The sequence below is a fragment of the Dunckerocampus dactyliophorus genome, chromosome 13 (assembly GCF_027744805.1).
Source record: "Dunckerocampus dactyliophorus isolate RoL2022-P2 chromosome 13, RoL_Ddac_1.1, whole genome shotgun sequence".
NCBI classification, from domain to species: Eukaryota; Metazoa; Chordata; class Actinopteri; order Syngnathiformes; family Syngnathidae; genus Dunckerocampus; species Dunckerocampus dactyliophorus.
Window position 1 is genome coordinate 7,763,004 of NC_072831.1, and position 17,251 is coordinate 7,780,254.

Below are 17,251 nucleotides of genomic sequence, written 5' to 3' on the forward strand. Positions count from 1 at the left end.
AAGCAACAACAAAAAGAAGAGACATTAATACAAATAAATATACAAATAAGTAAATAAATAAATAAATAAATAAATAAAGTGCTATGAGTGTGTGTTGCGTGCGGCGTGTGTGAGTGCTTCGTTGAGAAGCCTGATGGCCTGTGGGTAAAAGCTGTTTGCCAGCCTTGTGGTCCTGGACTTCAAACTCCTGTAGCGTCTGCCTGACGGTAGGAGTGTGAATAATGAGTGTTGTGGATGTGTGATGTCCTTGATGAGGTTGTGTGGCTTGCAAATGATGATGTCATCATTTGCAAGCCGGAAAATACGAACCCCATACGCCTATATTCATCATTATGTTTATTATCGGCTTTCGTTATCGGTAAAAAATCCTGATACCGATATTGACCGATATTACATTTTTATGCCAATTCCGGTGGGCCGATATTATCGGACATCCCTAATCATTATTAAACGATCAATGACTTATGGACAATAAGTTGCTCAGTCCCGCCCACACCCCTACGAAAACATTATGCTGGATGACGTGTTTTTTTTTTTTAAACTAATCTTACTCAAATTTTACACATGCGTGCTTCTCAGTCTCCGAAATGTGTGTAAATTTCCTAGTGATTGGACTGACTACTATAATGTTACAGGGTCTTGTTTTTATAGAGTGCCTTGAGCTGTGTGAGAAATTTTAAGTCCAACCATGTGGGGTATTTGTCAGAAAAATAATAGCCCAGGCAACACAGTCAGGGAGCACATTTTGACGCATTTTCACCCTTTTGTGGATTCAACAGTAGAAGAGTTACATGACTCTACAAGGCTACCTCACACAAGAAAAGGCACATTTTCTATTAAAATTCCATCTTCCTGCAAATGTTGAATAACATGGCGGCTCATATTTAGCATTTGCAAAACTTCCAAGGCTTTGCATGAAGCTTAGGGCTTTGTAAAATCTGCATAACATTTCCTGGAAATCCCTTTAATTGTTAAAAGCTTCCGCAGGCACATCGTGTATTCTCTGCAGGGTTTGGGGGTGTCGTGGCTGGTGGAGGGTCGTTTCTTGTGAAACGCCTCTGAAATGCAACACAAGACTCAGAATAATTGCTGTTGCGACTCCAGCAGGATGCGGCTGTAATTTGTTTTAGCAGACTGTTCTGGGGGTATGTAGGAATACAAAGTGGGGGTCTTATTATTTGGGAGGTGCCTGGTGACAAAGGAGCTTGGATACATTACACCCCACCTTGGGGATCCAATGAGAAGCTAATAAAGGTCAAACAAAAAAAAACAACACAGAAGATGATGCGTGAGAACAATGATAAAGTCAGCCCCGTGATGAGAACAGGAGATGTTTTCCTCGCTAATGAGGACGTCATGTTCACTCTCAGGAACGTCTCCCAGCACTTAGTGTTGGTGACTGCTGCTCGCACAACACACCATTACCAGGAAACTAAAATAAAGATGTCAGGCTCACTCCCAAAATTAATTTCTTGTAACAAGAGCAAGACGTCTCCTTCTGCTGCAGCGAGGAAGGATGCAAGGATGCAAGGAAGGAAGAGTGCTTTTCATGGGGAGTGAGGAGAACAAAAATCAACCACCCAAGGCAGAGAGTCATTATTATATCTGTGTGTGTGTGTGTAGAAGGTAGAGTGCTTTGATGGGAAAATAGTGTGTGCGTGTGTGGGTGTGTGTGTGTGTGTGTGTGTGTGTGTGTGTGTGTGTGTGTGTGTGTGGCTGCAGACCTCAATGACTTGGGACATTTTGTAAGCACTGAACTCAAACTGAAGCCAAATACATGAACTATAACTCTATAAATCATTCTATATACAAATTAAATAAAGGAAATAAATATATTTTCCTTTATTTAATAAACAATACATACAAAATATGTAACGTAATCATTATTAAAATTACCGTAATTTCCGGTGTATAAGCCGCTACTTTTTTCTTAAAATTTGAACCTCAACATGTACACCGGTGGTGCTTTTTTTGACCTTGTGACAGATCCTCTACTGCAGAACCACGACTACTTAATACTACTTAAATACTGTGCCGCTAGCGAGTCAGTGAGGAACCGGTAGCTCTTTCTTTGGTAGGAGGAAATCATGAGCCATAAGGGAGCTCACGACGAGCTTGTCAACCCATTGGAAATCGCAGGAGGTCATTAATCAATATGACAGTCATGGTGTCATCTTACAAAGAACGCTAAAATCATCACACAGCAACTTAACACTCATAAGGTAGCTAAGAAATATACAATACAAATACCAATACGAGTTTAAAATCATTTTGAAAAACTATTTCAACGGCTTCCCATCATGCTTTTCGTCCCAGCAAAGCATTTCATTGGCCATGGCTGCTGGGGGAGAGGGAGCCAGAGGAGCCTCCCTCTGGGCTCCTCTGATAAGCTCGGTGTGAGTTTTTTCACAGCTCCTGTCAAATAAAGAGCTACTTGGTCCTCACGGACTCGTGCGTGCCACAATATGCCATTTTATGACATGGATGTGCAGGTTATAGCCCAGTGGGGCTTACATATGTACATATCTGTTTTTCCCTCTAAATTTAGAGGGTGCGGCTTAAACACTGGTGCATCTTACACACCAAAAATTACGGTAAAATAATATATAAAAATAGTCAAATAGACAAACCTCGATTTTGAAATGCTTCAGTTTTCCTATGATTGGATTGTTGACGAAAATGTCCACCAAAATTATGCCCTGGTTTTCGTACACTGTTTTGTTTATCGCTAAATATTGTGCGTAGCAAACTAGTCAGTTTGTCCTGTGCCGTATTATCCGGTGAAATCAATCAAACAAAGCACCCTACGCATTGGTGACTCACTGCCCGTGCATTTCTTATTGAGTGTGACTGCTACAAAACCCACCATGAAGCTAAAGTGCCTGCAATTTGATAAAGAAGGCGAGAAACACGACTGAATTCAAGAAAGAACTGGTAGCAAAGTACAAAGATGGCGTCCCCTCCTCTCCTTCCTCTTTATTAACTTTATTATCCAACTGCTCACAAGCACTCAATGACAAAGATGGACCATCTCTTTATAGCGTTAACATTTGCGTACTCAAACGTGGCATAAAACCACACCCCCAAACCTGACTGCCGGCTGGGTGAAGACATTCCCCCTAGTGTCCACCACACCTGTCTCCAGACATTGCAATCATCTATTTTTATTTTGTTTTTTTGCATGTCTGAGTTGAACTCCTAATCAAATAGCTTCTGCGCCATATTCTCATTTCTTGACACGTATCTGTATATTTACAGACTGAACTTTGTGTTATTATTCGTTATTATTGTCAACATTTCAGCTTTTTCTCGTTGCATTATGCCTTTTGCTGTATTTTTCACATTGTTGTTTAATTTTATTTGGACAAAGTACTGCGGAGTATCCTTGTCAGAAACTGAAGTGGGTGGGTTTCATACATTTGTAAAAAGAGTATATTGTGCTTACCATTTTGAGCGGCGCCAGGACAAGGATGACGTAGCGGACCTCGCAGCAGTTCTCCCCCCAGTTCTGCGGCCTCTCCAGGCGGGAGATGCACACGTGACGCCTCTGCAGGTTCTTCACGTTGCAGCTGGAGCAAACATGGAAGAGGAATGTCAAGGATGTCATTTGCATAGCTCGACCTCTTCCTCCGTAAATCAATAGCGGACGCCGTAGGAATACATGACTTCCCCTTCTCCCACGTTTCTCACTTGCAATGCTGCAATGACTCGGCTACACGTTTACGTGAAGGAAGAAATGACTTTCAGAAACACATAGAAGCTCATGGCAAATGTTTGCCAGCTGATGTTTGTGTACAAGCTCCTAACAGCGCTGCAGAACCACACAAAAATACAACCTCACAAAAGACACCACATTTAAAGCAGGGGTCTCCAACCCCAAGGGGTCCCATTGCTCGCCAGTTGAGTTTGAGTAGCTCACCAAAGGGTCAAAGAATATCCATCCATCCATTTTCTGTGGAGCTTATCCTCACTAGGGTCGCCGGGGTGTGCTGGAATCTATCCCGGCTGCCTTCAGGCGAAAGGCGGAGTACACCCTGGACTGTAATCGCAGGGCACATATAGACAAACAACCATTCACACTCACATTCATACCTATGGACAATTTAGAGTCTCCAATTAACCTAACATGCATGTTTTTGGAATGTGGGAGGAAACCGGAGTGCCCGCAGAAGGGGAGAACATGCAAACTCCACACAGATCCCGATCTCCTGACTGTGTGGCCAACATGCTAACCATTAGGCCACCATGTGGCCCTGATCAAGAATATATTTTTAAAAATTTGTATAACTCTTCAGTTCAACGAGAGATTGACAGGCGGATTGGCGCGGCGTCTGCAGTGATGCAAACTCTGCATCGGTCCGTTGTGGTGAAGAGGGAGCTGAGCCGAAAGGCAAAACTCTTAATTTACCGGTTGATCTATGTTCCTACCCTCATGTATGAACACACGATGTGCCTGCGGAAGCTTTTAACAATTAAAGGGATTTCCAGGAAATGTTATGCAGATTTTACAAAGCCCTAAGCTTCATGCAAAGCCTTGGAAGTTTGGCAAATGCTAAATATGAGCCGCCATGTTATTCCACATGAAAAAATAAGTGTTTTGTCGCTTTTAGTCATCTTCTGAGAATGGTTAACCTCTTGTGACACTCGTATGTCAGTTCAGAATGTTAAAAAAGTGACACAAAACAATACAAAAATTCCTCACTATCCTTTGATGTTTTCCCGCTAAAGATAAAAAATAAGCATTTTGTGATCATCTGAGAGTGGGTAACATCTTTTTACACTGGCATGATAAAAATTATTTCACTTTACCCCTTTGACGTTTTCTCGTCAAAGGTAAAGTGTTATCATTTTCAGTTATCATTTTAGTGTGGTTATCTTCTTTTAACATTTATGTTTGACAGGGTTGTTAAAAAAATGACACGCAACATACATCCGTTGAAGGTTTCCTTACCGTTGTAGAGTGGTTAACTTCCTTTTACACTTGTATGACAGTTAAGAATATCAAAAAATGACAATAAAAATTCTGCATTTCACCATTGTTTGCCCATTAAAGGTTAAAAATATGTGTTTTGTCACTTTTGGTTAGCGTTTTAGCATAGCATGTTTTACTTCTTGGTTCGTTCTCATTAAATGACATTTAGTGATAAAAGTTCTGTTAGACCTTTGATGTTTTCCTGGTAAATGATCATTTTTACGTATCGTTGTAGAGTGGTTGAAGGGTCATTGTCATGATTTATCAACTTTGCTTAAATTTGTTCTATATTGTTTGTAATTATGTTCTACGTTGTTCGTTTTTTGAAAGCCAACGGTAAATTCATAAAAATTACATTTTTGTACGTGGCGGGCGACATAATGGTCTGAATGCCTTAGAAAAGGGGCGTTTCCCAAGTGATGTTGGTGAAGGCGGAGCTCTCGTCTTAGGCAGAGTAAACAAACATGAAAGGATGCATGAGACAAAAGAATTTTACAGATTATAGCCAAGATTTGAGCAATGCGTCAATAGTTTTTGAGGAGGAAGAAACATCTGGAGATGAAATAAAGAACCTGCAGAACAGGGAATTAAAAAGTATTTATTCCAACCGCCAACGATAAAACTAGCGTGTCTGATGCGGAGGGGTTCGATGACAAAGACATGGAGATGAAGATTGCTTGGCTTCAAACACAGAATGGCAAATGTAAATTACCTTGGAGTTGCTTATCCTTCAGGTATTGTTTTAGGTTGGCTTCTTAATGAGTGTAAATGGGTTTTTTAAAGCCTTTTTTATTGTGTATTTTTTCGCTGTCACTGCCCCCCCAACGTATCACTGTGAAAGTATGTTTTATAACATGTACGTATAATGCTTTGAATGCTTGTTGCTATGGCGGCATAGTGTTTAGAACACAACACGACATGACTTACTCTGTTCTGTGGTCCTCTATGGCATCAGGAATAGCATCCTAGCATCCACAATGCGTTTATACCATACTTTCAAGCCAAATGCTTCTTGTAAAAGTGTCCACTCATAGCAGTCTTAAGTGAAATGAACGCGAGGCGGTGGTCCATTTGTCTCTTGTTCATTGTAGTCTTAAACCTTCCTCTTTTGGAAAATAAAACAAACTTATAGTATCACTCGGACACTGTGAATAGCCAGTAGCAACACAATATTTTGGCATGACTACTATTTTGATGAAAAATATACCGAAGGAAGTTGACGAGTTACCTCTAGAAGGGTTTGTTTACTAGGCGTTAGCGGGGAGCTGTGCCTTTGCGACGTCACTTATGAAATGCCCCTTTTCTAAGGCGTTCAGTCCATAATGGTGCCCGCCACGTACACAAATGTAATTTTTACTAATTTATTGTTCGCTTTCAAAAAACTAACCACGTAGAACATAATTACAAACAATATAGAACATAATTAAGCTTTTAAGCTTCCATCCATCCATTTTCTTCCACTTATCCCGGTCCGGGTTGAGCAGGCAGCAGTCACAGTACAGAAGTCCAGACTTCCCGGTCCCCAGCCACCTCTTCCAGTTCCACTGGGGGGATACCAAGGCATTCCCAGGCTAGCTGTGAGACATAATCCATCCAGCGTGTCCTAGGCCTTCTCCCGACTGGGCATGCCCGGAACACCTCACCAGGGAGGCGTCCGAGAGGCATCCCAGCTAGATGCCCGAGCCACCTCAACTGGCTCCTCTCGATGTGAAGGAGCAGCGGCTCTACTCTGAGCTCCTCCCGGATGACCGAGCCCCTCACCCTATCTCTCAGGGTGAACGGAAGAAACTCATTTCCACGATCTCTATCTTTCGGTCACGACAAAAGCTCATGACCATAGGTGAAGGTGGGAACAGATCGACCTGTAAATTGAGAGCTTTGCTTTCCAGCTCAGCTCTCTCTTCACCACGACGGTCCGGTACAACAGCCGATTACTGTAGACGCTACGTGGATCCGACTGTCGACCTCACGCTCCAACCTTCTCTCACTCGTGAACAAGACCCCGAGATACTTGAACTCCTCCACCTGGGGAAACACCTTGCTCCCAACTCGAAGGGTGCAAGCCACCCTTTTCCGACTGAGAACCATGGCCTGAGATTTGGATCTGCTGAGTCTCATCCCAGTAAACCGCCCCAGTAAACGCTGAAGGTCACAGCCCGATGAGGCCATCAGGACCACATCATCTGCAAATAGCAGAGACGAGATCCTAAGCCCTCCGAACTGGACTCCCTCGACGCCTTGGCTGCGCCTCGAAATTCTGTCCATGAAAATTCTGGACAGAATCGGTGTCAAAGGGCAGCCTTGGCGGAGGCCAACGTTCACCAGAAACAGGCTGGACTTACTGCTGGCAATGCGAACCAGGCTCCTGCTCCGGTTGCATGGCCCATAGTAGCGTGCCACCAATCCCGCACGTGCTTTTAAGCTTTAAGTTGATAAATCATGCTAGTGACCCTTTAACGCTTGTATGACACTTAGGAATGTTGAAATGTAAACATTACAGACATAAAACATACATACATATACATATTCATACACACTGTACACTTAATCAAGTGTTTATGATGGCCACAGTTTGACCCTGGAACAAATTATTTATGCTTACTGTGGGGAAATTGGTGGAGTCGATTCTATATTTTGAATGTCATGTTTTAAAATGAGGCGATCAAATCATGAAAAACAGCTGTCAGTATGATACAGTACAGAAAGTACAACCCAAATAATAAATGCACTACAGGTGCATTGCGGGTGTACCTGATGACGTGCCCAAATACGGTCAAAGACACAAAAGCCACTCACAGTATGCAGAGCCAGGACTGCTGGTAATGGACTCCTGTGTCGGTGGCCGTCACCCCCTGGATGGTCTCTGACAGCAGGTGGACTGTGGGGGCAAAGGTCGAAGTGTGACAGGTGATAAGTTTGGACGAGAACGAACTCAGGTGCGAACACACGCACGCACACACAATTTATGTTATAGTTTGCTCCAGTGTAAATGGGTGTATCCTAACTTTTTCCACTGAGGGCCGCTTACTGGAAAACCAAAGGATGTGGGGACATTTTGATATTTTCCCTTTGGTAAAAAGGTTAAAAGCAATTCAGTATACTGAGAGGTTTTATATAATGTACATATACTGTATATATCCACATTTCAACTTTTTTGCCTTATAGTACGCATTTTGTGCCCTTTTCACCACATATTGTGTCGTATTTTTTACAAAGAACAATGTTGTTTTTTAACAATATCAGGTGATTTTAAACAGTAAGCTGCATTGGTGGTGTCCAAAAGAGCAGCTGGGGGGCCGTTTTCGGTCCGTGGCTCATTTTATATTGTCCCTTGGGGATATTGTAAAAATAAAATGAACTGATTAATAATGATCTATATTACAAGATATGACACTAATTAGCTTTGTCAGCCATAACACAAAGCTAAGATGTTTTGTTTGGATAGTTTAGCATATACTGACCAACATTTAACATCTTTAATGCACAAAATGTACAACGTGGTCCCCCATCCTTCAAATGTTTCTGTATGCGACCCCTGCTGGGAAAAGCACCCCCGGTGTGCATGCTGGTCTAAACCTCATCCAGCGGGCAAACCTCACTGCAGTCTGACGACCACACCAATAATTTTGCTGCTAAAGAGTTTTGGTTTCCGATGACGACGTTGGTCACCAGGCGACAGACAAGTGATGATCATGTGACCTCGCTAACATGCTTCATTACCACTGGACCTCCCTGGGATCTCCCTGTGAGGAATAGGAATACATTCTAACATAAAGGGAAATGTTCATTTCTATATTCTAATGTTTGTTTTGTCTTGCTGTCTACCATCTCATCAGTAAAGAAGCTCCCATTCAAGCCAGAAAATGATGTGAGTCGCCATGACAACCGCTCCAGCGCCATGAAGGAGCGCGCCAACCAGCAAGGCGCAATGAGGCTGATAAAAAGGACCCACAGAACAGGAAGCAAAGAAAAGAAAAAACGAGCTGAGGTGGAAGAGTATGAAAAAGCAAAAAAAGGGAGAAGAGATGACAAACGCTGAGTGTGACAGCAACGAAAAACACGTGAGCGAGGAGATGAAAGGAGGACGGGACGCTTTCAATTCAGTTAATAGACGAGAGAGCTTGACGCCCATCGATGTCCATAACCATAACCCTTTTTGTCTCACTGGGAGGTCCAGGAAAATACACATTATTAGGTGCACTGCATGCCCAAAAGAGCTGTATTCAAAATTCTACCTTTACCAGATAGCAATGCTCACAATATAACATTAACAAATTATTGTGCTCTAAAATAGAATCATTAACTTCTTCTATTGACCATATTTGGCTATCTGAGAGGGTCCAAATATTTGTATATTTTACTTTTTTCAGTCCAAAAGCAGCATTGTTTTTCTTATCATTAATAACATTCATTACATATCATACTGTTAATTATTGTTATATTAATATACAGAATTATTCCACCACAAGTGCAATAATTACAATGAATTAGTACATTATTTTGACTAGTAGATGAATTTGTTTACCATTTTCGCTCACATTATAACTATTATTGTTATTATATTATGATAGAGATTGTGTGTGGAAATGAAATAATGCAATGATTAACAAGAGCAATAATTGCAATGAGTGCATTACTATAATTTGAAGTAATGCAAGATAATGAATTGTTATGGCTATCAAATTAGTGTATTACGACTTATTGACCATTTTCTTACAACATTAATGTGAAGAAATAATAAAAAATTATCACCAGGCTTAATAATTACAATGATTACGCATTTTGAATAATGCAAGATAATTAAATATTATTACTATTAAATTAATCAATTATTATGACCATATTTTTTTATTTTGTTATTATTTTAATATGACACTAATTAGTATAGAAAATACATTATTAACAAGTCATAATTACAATAAGTATATTAAAATAATCATATTAAATAATTCAAGGTAATGACTTATTATTACTATAAAACTAATCAATTATTTTACTATAATTTGTCCTTTTCTTTCGCTTAATTATTATCATTAATAACAATAACATTATTGTCATTATGATTGCATTTTTTGTAATAAGGAATTACAATATTTTAAGAATGAAAAAAACCTGGTAAAATCATTATCTGATTTTGATCAAGCAATGAATTAAATAATTACCAGCTTCGTATTGGACCTCATTAAATGTGTGCCTAATGAAGTGTTTGGTGAGTTTCCGGGCTAACCGCTAAAACGTCATCTAAAAGTGTTGTAAAAGCCGCTGATTGGAGCACACAGGTGGGTGTCGGCGCCCTTGGCCAAGGTGAGCTCCACCTGTGCGGTGGCGAGCAACAGCCTCCAAGATGGCGCCTTTTTCTTCTTCACCCGAGACAGCACGGAACGCTCCGTGAGATTTCGCCTCCGTTTCGTCAGCGACTGCCGTGCAAGCGCTGCTGCGTGCGCACTCGGGAGAGGCAAAATAAAAGGTAAAGAAGAAAAAAAGGTAAGCATGTGACAAACGTCAACGACGAGGAGACATGACATCCTTTCATCTGCTGAGAATGCTTGACTCATTTCTACACACGCTTGGGGAGGATGATGAAATGCCACAAATAACAGAGGCTGAGGACGGAGGAAGCAGAAATACCAGATATTATGTTGATTATGATGATTATTAAGATATTGGCTTGAGGTGTGCAGCCGGTTCTCTTTTTGCACGAGGCTCAGGGGTGACCTCAATAAAACCTCTCAATCTTATGCAGCCTAAAAGATCAACTGCGGCCTCAACGCTGGCGGACCTGTCAGTGAGCGCGCTCGCTCGCACATACACACACACGCACACACACGCACACAAACACACACACAGACGTAGCGTGAGGAATGATTGGTTTCCTTGGTGGCTGGTGGAGGGCACAGTGAAGGAGGTGATTAAATAAGACGAGGTGGCAGATGAAACACTTATCCTATATGGAGGCGGACATGGCCGGCCAATCAGCGCACGGCACACTGATGAGATCACATGCCGATGTGAAAATGGCTAGGTAGGGGCCACCGGGACTGGGTCGGCCACGAGACCCACTTCGTCCAGACGAGTGCCCATCCGTCGGCCAGGCGCGAGGACAAATGACGCGGATGATTCATAAGGCAACGAGGTCGAGTGGCGCTACGGTGTTGCGCTTGTAATTACAAAACCACATATGTCCGCTTGATGACACTTTTGTCTGCGTTCTTTTCCGCACAGCACACATCTCAGTCAACCGCCGTCGGTAATCATTTATAAATACGTGATAATACAAGTCAATTGCACAGCATGCATGTGTCGCTGTTTAAAAAAGCCCCCAAGTTTTACGTTTATGTCTTTATTGCTTCACTGAGAATGTTTTTTTTCCGTCAAGCATTGAGATTTCCCACTTTGTTCGGCGGTCCTTGAACGCACCACAGCTATATATTTTATACTTAAAAACAAGTGTGGGAGGTGTATTTAGGGCTTAAACCTGGATTGTGTCGCGAGTGAACAATGGCAATTGAAGAGAGAAGGGGAGGGTTCTGGAGCTGAATCTCATTTAATCATTTTTTTTATTGCAAATGTTGATCTGAATTTGATCTGAATTTGACATTTGAGAATGTCAATGTCAAGCTCGCAGGAGGGTTTGGGGAAGGGGTGGGAGCGAGTGCTGTGTCAAAAATAGATGTGGATTTTCGGCATTCTCTGGTGGTTCCAGAACAAAACACCCATGAAAAGCGGGGATCTACTGTATACAGAGCATACATCTGACTTGGTTGTCTTATGTTTGTTGTGCTGTATCAGACGCTAATCACGGTACGCTGCTAAACATGCTAAACGCTAAACATGCTAAACGCTGCTAAACATGGTAAATGTGATAATTGAAGTTTGAAACGGTTGCCAGGATAACTGTCTGAAATTGTCATGCGGTTTATCGTGAAACTTGTTTCATCCCTTGTAGCAAAACAAGCAATGGAAAACGGTCTGTTGATTGATTGGTTCGTTTGTTAAGATCACGCAAATATGACACATCCGATTTCCGTTACGCTTATCTTATGCTATTCATAAACCAGGAAGAAGCCGGCTACCAAACACACGGAAAAACAATTTTATAACTTTTTTATAACTATAACAATGTGACATTGTTGAAGGTCTGTGCTTTGCATTTTTTTTGACGAGTATCCCCATTGGCCACCAGAAAATTCCTTAGAAAAAGCACGTACTTCCACTTAGTACGACAGCTTCATTAAGAAAGACGAAAAAAACAACAAAAAAACATGCGACGTACAATTTTGTTACAAGAGGAGAGAAACATAAAATCCAAAACCAGCAGTTTGCAGGAAGCCATTACTGAAAAAAAAAAAAAAAAAAAATATGGCTGTCAAATGGTCAAAATATTGAATCAGATTAATCACCATTTTCAAATGAATTAATCATGATTAATCACCATGTCACATTATGTCTAAAATATGCCCATTTTTACTGTATTTTATTGAAAGAAAGATCCGGCACAGGGCAGGATTACTGTATGTATATTTGCATTTATTAACCGCGCCAAATTAACGCAAACATCAAATCAAGTTAAGAGAAGGCACACATGTCTGGAAATCTATTTACCTAACACTGGTTTCTTGAATAGCAGAATCAGACTTTAACTGTGTTATTATGAGCAACGAGGAGTTGTGTTCAAAGACAGCACCTCATTTAGGTTGAATTCACATGTTTTGAGTGAATTTTCTGGCATTTCCCAGCACACTTAAATGCAGCAAATTGTACTTCCGCATTAAGAGTTACAAAGTGAGTGATAAGAATATCCACTTGTTTTTCCTTGCATTTGTGTTTATTAAGACCACACATCCACGCACAGTACATACGTTGTTGTGATGTTCGGAATGGTCCGTGAATGCATCTTGCGGCCTGTCTAGTGACAATGAGGAAGTGTCGTCGCAATGACGAAAGGACTAGAGACGTGTTTGTTTGGAGGTGGCGATACATATACGGTGTTGGAATGGCACTGCTGTTGATGTGCTCAGGTCAGAATAAAGCGGCAGACTGCGTGCGACCCTGCGGGGACACTACATTACGCCGCCATCTGTTGTCATCAGAGAGCCGTTGCTTGCCATGACGCGTATGCGTTAATTACGCTCAAAAATGTAACGTCGTTACCGCCGTTAACACACTATTTTTGACAGCACTACAAAAAACACATACTTTCTTAGATGAAAGTGCGCTACAACATTTGCAAACATCTGATAAATGTAGTTCGCTGGTGCTAAATTTGTCCAATAATGTTATTTGTGCTGTTTTTTGTTTTTTTTATATACGTATTACTTTCTAGCTTGTTGCTGAAAAACACTGAACAATTTGTATGTGACATTTTGTGTAAGATGGAGGCTCAAACACGCGTTGACATGATATATCATATTCCCTAACAGAGCTGATCAAGAGGCCTTGATTCGGAGGCGTACATCAATATCACACGAGAGGAGAATCGTAATCGTGTGACTTCTCTCTCTCTGGATCGACCCAGTCCCGAGCGTGGCGAGGAATGCTGATGGTGATTGGGACACAAGCATGGCGCTGATTGCTGACATTTACGTCCAATTAGTCCAGCTTACCGTCATCAAAGAAAACAAAACTCTGAGACTTGTCTGCTAGCGGAAGAAAGAAGGAAAAGAGAAAGAGCGGTCAGAGTCATGTACCACACACATTTCCATTTCACCTCCTGCACGTTAAACAATTTTCCAGAAGAGTCTCCATAATGTGTGCTGGACATCTTTATCATGATTAGCATCCACCAGGCTATTACCCCAAATTGGATTTTTATCACAGATAGCTGTTATGCTGTGTCGGGCCACTGCCAGGAGACTCAACAAGAGATGAGATCAGACGTGGAAAGAAGAAAAAAAAAGACACCCAACAAGACAAACCTTTAATTAGCATGTCCACTCCTGTTCAATGCCCGACAAGTTTGTTTTTTTTTTGTCCTGTCCAGCCATTAGAGCAGATAGTATTGTTGATCTAAATGTCCTTATGTGCACAACAGATTTGCTCTGCCAGGGCAAAGTGTGATATACACTTCCCCTGTTATACAGACTTTATTTAACTTTGATGTTTTGTTGTTAGGCAAATTTGGAGCGTCCGGACCGGAGCAGGAGGCGATAGAGAAGAAGAGAGAAGAAAACAGAGGAAGACAAGTTTTATTGCAAACATTTCAGTTTTGTCAGGTATTATACCGTCCAATCAGGTTGCGACCTCACGCTGTGTTTTCCATACATTTGTTTATTTATGGCGGTGCTACCTGTTCTCCCTCGCTCATAAACGCATTACAGTCGTCGCTCGCTACATTGCGATTACAACATCACGCCTTCACAGTTTTTCACAAATTAATTAATGATTGCTGTTTCGTGGTTGAATACGGTCTATTATTACTAAAAACGCAAATTGTACGTATTCATGGCCTAAATTATTTTCAAACATAAAAGCGAAATGAATGAAAATACAAATATAAGGCAGTCAAAAGTGATATAAAGTGTGAATACAGTATTTGTGCCTTTAAGAAGCGGGGCCTTTTTGCTGATGCATCATGGCCAATTATGCAAATTTGATGATTACATAATCCCGTCATTCGTCAAGGCACAATGCAACGGCCGACAAACAAACAGAATTGCTCATATTCTCTTTCCTGGCCATGGTGCTAGGCACAATTCGTAGGGCTGAAGAGGAACTGCCCCGCTGACCAATGAAATAGCTGCTTACACTGTGTCACTCACACCCAAAAGCTAGGCTGTTTTAGGATGTTTTTATCAACACATTTTTTGCATTTTTGAAAGTCCCACGTACATCTGAGATTGTTCCCAAGTGTCGTATTGTAAGTAAAAGTATAATTTCAATGTCCCAAAGTTTGCGTTTTCCATCTGCTAAACGTTGCTGTTGTATAAACGGGTGACCTAAACAACTAAGTTTTGATCTGTTTCAGTTCAAAACCACGCCTGAGAGACAAACTAGCCGTGGATGACGATGCGCTACTCCTTCACAGATAGCTGACAGGAACCGGAACAGATCAAGAACATTTCGCCATAAACAACACGAGTCCTGCTGATGACAACAAGTCATTGTGTGGTCAGTCACAGATGCCATCATCATCCTCTTTGCATCCCGTCTTCAGTTATGGATGTACTAAGCAAGGACAAGCATGATTTAGTCTTTTGTGTAAATTCTCCATTGTGTTGACGAGTGTTGTTTACGATGTGCACCAACAATCCCAAATTACAAGAACACAAAACAGAAAAAGAAGCTGGCATCCAAAAAAAACCAAACTCGTTTCTCGCCAGTACATGCTGGAGGACTAATTATCTCAGGGAGCTTTCATCTTCTCTGTTCTCTCTCACACTTTGGATCTTTGCTTTATCTCGCCGCTGTGACGCATCACGCTCAGTTCGCCTTCAGAAGATTCAATTCTAGCCCAGGATAAGACACTTCCATGTGGTGGGACACTCACACCCAGCACATACCCCCGCATTTTCAAGAGACTCACATTTTTGGGGGGAAAAAAAAAGGACAATTTTATTTTGGGGAAAACTCGCTCATTTGTGCTTTTTCTCTTCAATAATGGGTGTTTTTTTTCCACAAAAAACATATCATTCACCCTAAGTTACTAATAATTTACAAATACGCGATAGGAAAGCATAAAATGTATGACCAATGGCAGTTAAGGAGAGAAGGAGGAGGGGTTACTGTAGCTGAATCTAGCAAATACACTACAACAGTCACTTTTATTGAAAAGGTTAGTCCGAAATCAGAGGGGAGCGTCAACGTCAAGCCAGCAGGAGGACTTGGAGGAGGAGGAGCGAGCCGGCGTTGTGGGCGATCAATGGCAGTTAAGGAGAGGAGGAGGGGTTATTGTAGCTGAATCTAACAATTATAACAGTCACTTTTATTGAAAAGGTTGATCCAAAAACGGAGGAGAACGTCAAGGCCGGAGGAAGTGGAGGGGGAGGAGCAAGCCGGCGTAAAGTCAGAGTGTTAAAAAATATGGTCCTCTCAATTCCGAGTGTTTTCCACCATTCACGAGACAGTTTCTGTATATTTATACAAGCTAGTCATTCAGCTCTCTGCGAAGGGGCAGAGCATCGTCAGCCCTGTCCACTTTGTCTTTTAGACGATGTTTTTAACTGAAAACAGATAAAAACATTTTGGTCGCTTGTTTGTACACCAACAGCATTTATCACATAGAAAATGCAAACTTTCAAAAATGGGACTCAGAAAGGACATTTTTGATGTGCCGCAATGACACTTCGGTTTAAATGTCAGCTGTAAAACTCAAAAAATTCAAAATAACTAGGTAGACTGTTAAAAAAAACTGAAACAGCCTAGCTTGTGGGTGTGTCTGACAGATGCAGTTATTTCATTGGTCAGTGGGACAGTTACTATTCAGCTCCATGAATTCTGCTTAGCAACATGACCAGGAAAGAAAATATAGGCAATTCTGGTTTTGCTGCTGTGTCTGCTAGCTCGTAATTCCATGCTATATAAACATCAGAAGGAGGAGCCTGCGATGAAAGACGGAACGGATGCTGACTTAACGATCAAAATCAGACTAAGGTGACCATTTCCCGAAACAACCACTCCCAACCTTCCTGGCTTCGGTAAATACTATATTGTGCCGTAATGTGTGTTCTAAAGACAGGCAAAGCCTCCCAAGCGCTGCGTGACGTATCGAGCAGACGTTTTTTTGGACAATTTACTCTGGCATGCACTCGGGAATTATTGACAAATCGGGCATTGTACAGACCTTTCCGGGGGCATCCTACAAAATGGAGACGGCAATCATCTCTGGGTGACCTGCCATTCTTCGCGGCTTCGATTGCTCTGAATCTGAATCTCGTGTTTGCTTGCATAACTGACAAAGTGTTACATCATCCTCCGCGCGGTTAATTATCTCCTCGTTCTCATCGGCCATGGCTGCGCCGCTTCTAAGATGTTTCCTCAGAGGGAAAGATGCTGAACATTTGGCTGAATTAAAAGTCTCTCCGCATTCCCTGCCTGGGCTGGCTGGCTTGTGAGGAGTTAGCAGCGGCAAGGAGAAAGAGGTTATTCCAGTGCTCCTCGCTCAGCTGTTAAAAACTACCAAAACTTCATGGTAGGCGGTGGAACTCCAGCCCCGGAAGATGCTTGTTAAATTTAGAGGCAAATCTCATCTCATTGTTACAGTTGTGATGTGCCCATGTAGTGGCATTTTTGAATGATAAGCAACTGGTCCAATAGAGGGCACTCTGGTGAAAATAGCTCATT

General features: G+C 41.7%; 1 protein-coding gene across 6 annotated transcripts in view; it reads right to left on the reverse strand.

Moving 5' to 3' along the window:
- slc4a11 (solute carrier family 4 member 11) overlaps nt 1-17,251 on the reverse strand; it is a 122,131-nt gene that overhangs the window by 46,963 nt on the left and 57,917 nt on the right. For 4 of the 6 annotated variants that reach the window (XR_008573522.1, XM_054797369.1, XM_054797367.1 and 1 more), the window contains 3 exons: nt 13,576-13,611; nt 7,769-7,850; nt 3,446-3,569 (listed from right to left, as the gene is read on the reverse strand). Coding sequence is in view for 5 of the 6 variants with exons in the window: in XM_054797369.1 (XP_054653344.1) it covers nt 3,446-3,569; nt 7,769-7,850; nt 13,576-13,611 (242 nt within the window). In the remaining variant the exon portion in view is untranslated. The remainder of the gene's footprint in view (nt 1-3,445; nt 3,570-7,768; nt 7,851-13,575; nt 13,612-17,251) is intronic. The other 2 variants (XM_054797370.1, XM_054797372.1) reach the window with 2 other exon arrangements.